A 3,802-nucleotide genomic window follows, 5' to 3' on the forward strand; every position below is an offset into this window, starting at 1 on the left:
CCCAGCTGGTCGAGACAGACGACCCCCCACCTAGAGCCGGGGTCTGTCTGAGGTTTCTGCCTCTTAAAAGGAAGTTTTTCCTTGCTGCCGTGCTTGCTCATGGTGGGAACTGTTGGGTCTCTGTAAATAATTTTAGTACTATTTAGACCTGCTCTATTTTGAAAAGTGTCCTGAGATAACTTCTATTATGATTTGGCGCTATACAAATACAATTGAATTGAATTGAATTGAGACTGACATAAACAGCTGGAGTCCAGAGTGTTGTTTTTTATGGTTTCAAACCTCCAAATGGTTGACAGAGGACACCATATTCACTTCTATGCTGATGATACAATCTTGTATGCCAGTAGACATATCAGTAGACATTCTAAGTTATTTAACATTTAATTGCATGTGTGATGAATTATCCTGCGATCTTGTTTGTATGTAATGTCAGGTCTCTTGTGCAAAAGAGATCTTGATCCTACTAGAACTAGCTTGACTGAATAATCTAATCTCAGTAGTGTGAACTGTTACCCCTCAAAAACTGTGAATTATCCTTCAGTAAATAATAAGATGACATCAGATAAGAACTTTATTTATCCTGAGGGAAATTATTGTGCTGCAGTTGTAGTACGAAGTAGGAAAGAGTGCAAATAGAAAATATCAATAAAATTAATATGGTTGCAATCTGTAACTACACTGCTAAATGCCACTAAATCACATGTACTGGACCTGTAACACACTGATGGACTAACATTTTAGTTAAAATACCCTAATCATACTGCCTCTCTCTTTCCGCTGAAGTTCTGGTATAATTTCAGCTCCTGATTATTGTTTTCCTCATCAGGCCCCATGCTGACAGCTGACCGTAGTTACCGCGATAAGATCTCCCATCACTGTTCCAGCAGCACAAACCATTCTACTGGCAGGCTGAAGGAAGAACCCTACGAATCTTACACGCTTGTACACAGCGTGCCTGAGGTTTGTCCACATCCCAATGCTCATGCCACCAAGGACAGTGAACCTTTGAGCCAGGATGTCCAGCGTAATACAAAAGGTGCTAAGAGACTTCAGGGTGACTGGGCCCTGGCCTGCCCTTTGCTCAGTGGCCTTGTTCTAGGTAAAGGTGAGCAGGGTGGCCTGCTGCACAGCCTTGGCCAGCCTCTCCCTGTGCAAATGGCGCTAGGGCAGAGGAGGAGGCTGTGTATGATGGAGGCTCCCTACAGCCACCCCGCTGTAGAATATCAACAGCCTTCTGATGGCCACCAGCAGCGTGAAGCTGCCACGGAGCTGCAGCCCAGGTCTCCTGAGGACAGGAGAATGTTAACAGGTATGGGGGTTGGGGTGGGACTTCCAGCCCAAGCTCAACACATGTCTTTGAACTTTCATGAAGTTTTGAGCAAACACAATTCCATTAAAGCCCACCCTTTTACCGCACTGAGCCATCTTACAGATGGCTACAGTTACCATGGTAAAGAGACAGCCTCTTACAGCTGCAACAGCCCCAGCTCCAGCTCGTCCCCTGACAGCCAAAGAGAGATCCCACATTACATTGGCACGTCCGTCATTATCACAAATGAGAGGTGACCCAGGGCAGAAGCTCAGAAGACAACCTGATACATATTCTATAGATTATATATGCAATACAGCTTTCTCAGCAATTGTATTAATATTCAACCCAAACTTAGGGCCTGATCATTATGTATGATTTGGATTATTTTTTACTTTAAAATACTGTAGCATTTGTATTAATTGTTTTACATGGAAATACCATGTCTTACTTGGTAGTGAAGATCTGAGTGTTTATATTTATAAAAGTGTGGGAGGATCTCAGGCAGCCTGTATTGGGTCAGAAAACATCAGGAATCATTTGGAAAACATGTCATTCATGGTATGTGAGTATTGGCAGTATTGAAAGGTTAAAACAAGGTTTGAAAAAGAATGTTACATAGTGATGGCAAGCAAACATCAATAAACTCATCCAAAACCATGATCTACTTTTGATGAGTTTTTCAAAATTAAATAGCCATATATTTTTTGGCAAACAAACAGCAACAGATCTGTAGCTCCTTTACTAGACTGAGTGCAGTATAACTGTCTATGAGTGGACATAACCCTCTGGTATAACAGCTCTTGAGAGGGTCAAGTCTTTTGAATTTGATTTAACAGTCAAAACATTTATTCAAGCAGGATATTTTTTGAACTATTTATTCAGTATTATATATTTATTGCATAACTTGAATCATTTAACAGGCTCAAAATATGGAGCAATAGAGTGGGCAACCGTGGGAATTTTTAGCATAATATAAGCTAACAGCCCATAGAGGCTCAACTCTGATTGAATTGGCATATGGATATTGAAATTGGTATCATGGAAACTTTCTGTTGACAATAAAATAAAGAAAAGGAAAACTATGGTTTATTACAACTTGGGTTATATAGCCATGGGTTCTTTTGGTTATGATGATACTGCACTCACCATGTTCTGCGAACACTGCCTGCTTCAACATGTGCAAACTGTATTTACTGTATTCACCCCTTTTAGTTTGACCTCCAAATAAAGTGGTTTGGATCAGGGGTTCCTAACAACCTTGTTTGTGTGTGTTTGTGTCTGGGAGTGAGATCTGCTCATCAGGTCTATTTCCTTGTTTTGATTGGTAAGCAATTAGAAATATGGGCATGGCAAATAAGATATGTTATATATTATTATAAATTATATTTTATAATAATAATAGGAAAAGTTGGGGTATTAGTAATTTGAGAGATGCTCCTGGCAGTCCCAGCCCCCACTTTGAATATTCTGGACAAACTTTCTAACTTGTCTGATCTGCCTATTTTCTTTATTTGTTTTCTAGCTTTTTCTTATTCCAAGATCTATACAGTAAATTAGTGAGCACAGTGTTATCATAATTGATATAACCAAGAGCTATGACAATAAAACAAAGTTTTAATAAAGTTATGAAATCCTATCAAATCTGTGGGGGTACAGTAAAGTAATGGAAAGGGCTGTAAGAAAATCTCTCAAAACAGGACTTGCCTGAAATTGGATCCCAACTGAATGTGCTAAAGGCCAGCATTTCAATTTCTTGGCAAGAACTGTAAAAGTAATAAAAGAAAATGTACATGTATTTTGATACTGTGAACTATCACTGTGATGGATTTGTTTGTTTGTAACTCCACATGACGGATACAAACATTTTGGCCGTGGAAACAAACTCTGCTACAAACATTTCTTTACCCTGACTGGTAGGCTGCAACACAAAGAACCAAACACGAGTAGAATTGTAGGTTGTATAATTGCCCAAGACTTGAAATAGGTCTCCTCCGGCTGCCTGGTGAGTCTGTCTGGCTTGTGCCCTTCCCTCATCTCTCCTGCCACAGTAGGGAGTACCTCAGCACCCTGGATAAACTCCTCGAAGGTTCCTCTGGCTTCATCTAAAAAGGAAAAAGGCACAAAGGCACGTAAATGGTTAATTGTCATGTTGTGCAATGTGTGCTTTGCCTTAGGTCCTGCACAGTGGAATATTATGTTTCTCTCAAAAAGACAACTGTATATATTGCAGTTCAAGCATACCTCAAGTTAAGAGGTAAATGTTATTCCTTTAACCTTTTCCTCTTGGGCCATATCCTTCATGGCTCACCTCTGCCAATATTCTAGGCCTAAGACAGAGGAGGTAATGTTAGTGTTGTGAATAGGTAGTTGATAGGTAAAAAATAAATAAACTAGCAAGACTCGTTGCTTTGTAGAACATTCATCAAGTATGGGCGGCTGTGGCTCAGAGGCAGAGCGGGTCATCCACCAATCAGAAGGTTGTTGGTT

At 40.2% G+C, this 3,802-nt stretch overlaps 2 protein-coding genes across 2 annotated transcripts in view; one reads left to right on the forward strand and one right to left on the reverse strand.

Annotated features, from left to right (window-relative positions):
* LOC118331261 (single-minded homolog 2-like) overlaps positions 1-1,569 on the forward strand; it is a 7,964-nt gene extending 6,395 nt beyond the window's left edge. Inside the window, exon 7 of the mRNA XM_035666065.1 lies at positions 830-1,569. Coding sequence (XP_035521958.1) covers positions 830-1,569 — 740 coding nt within the window. The remainder of the gene's footprint in view (positions 1-829) is intronic.
* A 1,776-nt stretch (positions 1,570-3,345) lies between these two features.
* LOC118331263 (single-minded homolog 2-like) overlaps positions 3,346-3,802 on the reverse strand; it is a 15,428-nt gene continuing 14,971 nt past the window's right edge. Inside the window, exon 6 of the mRNA XM_035666066.1 lies at positions 3,346-3,417. Coding sequence (XP_035521959.1) covers positions 3,346-3,417 — 72 coding nt within the window. The remainder of the gene's footprint in view (positions 3,418-3,802) is intronic.

The sequence above is a fragment of the Morone saxatilis genome, unplaced genomic scaffold (genome assembly GCF_004916995.1).
Source record: "Morone saxatilis isolate NCDOM2014 unplaced genomic scaffold, NCSU_SB_2.0 Contig20, whole genome shotgun sequence".
NCBI lineage: Eukaryota > Metazoa > Chordata > Actinopteri > Moronidae > Morone > Morone saxatilis.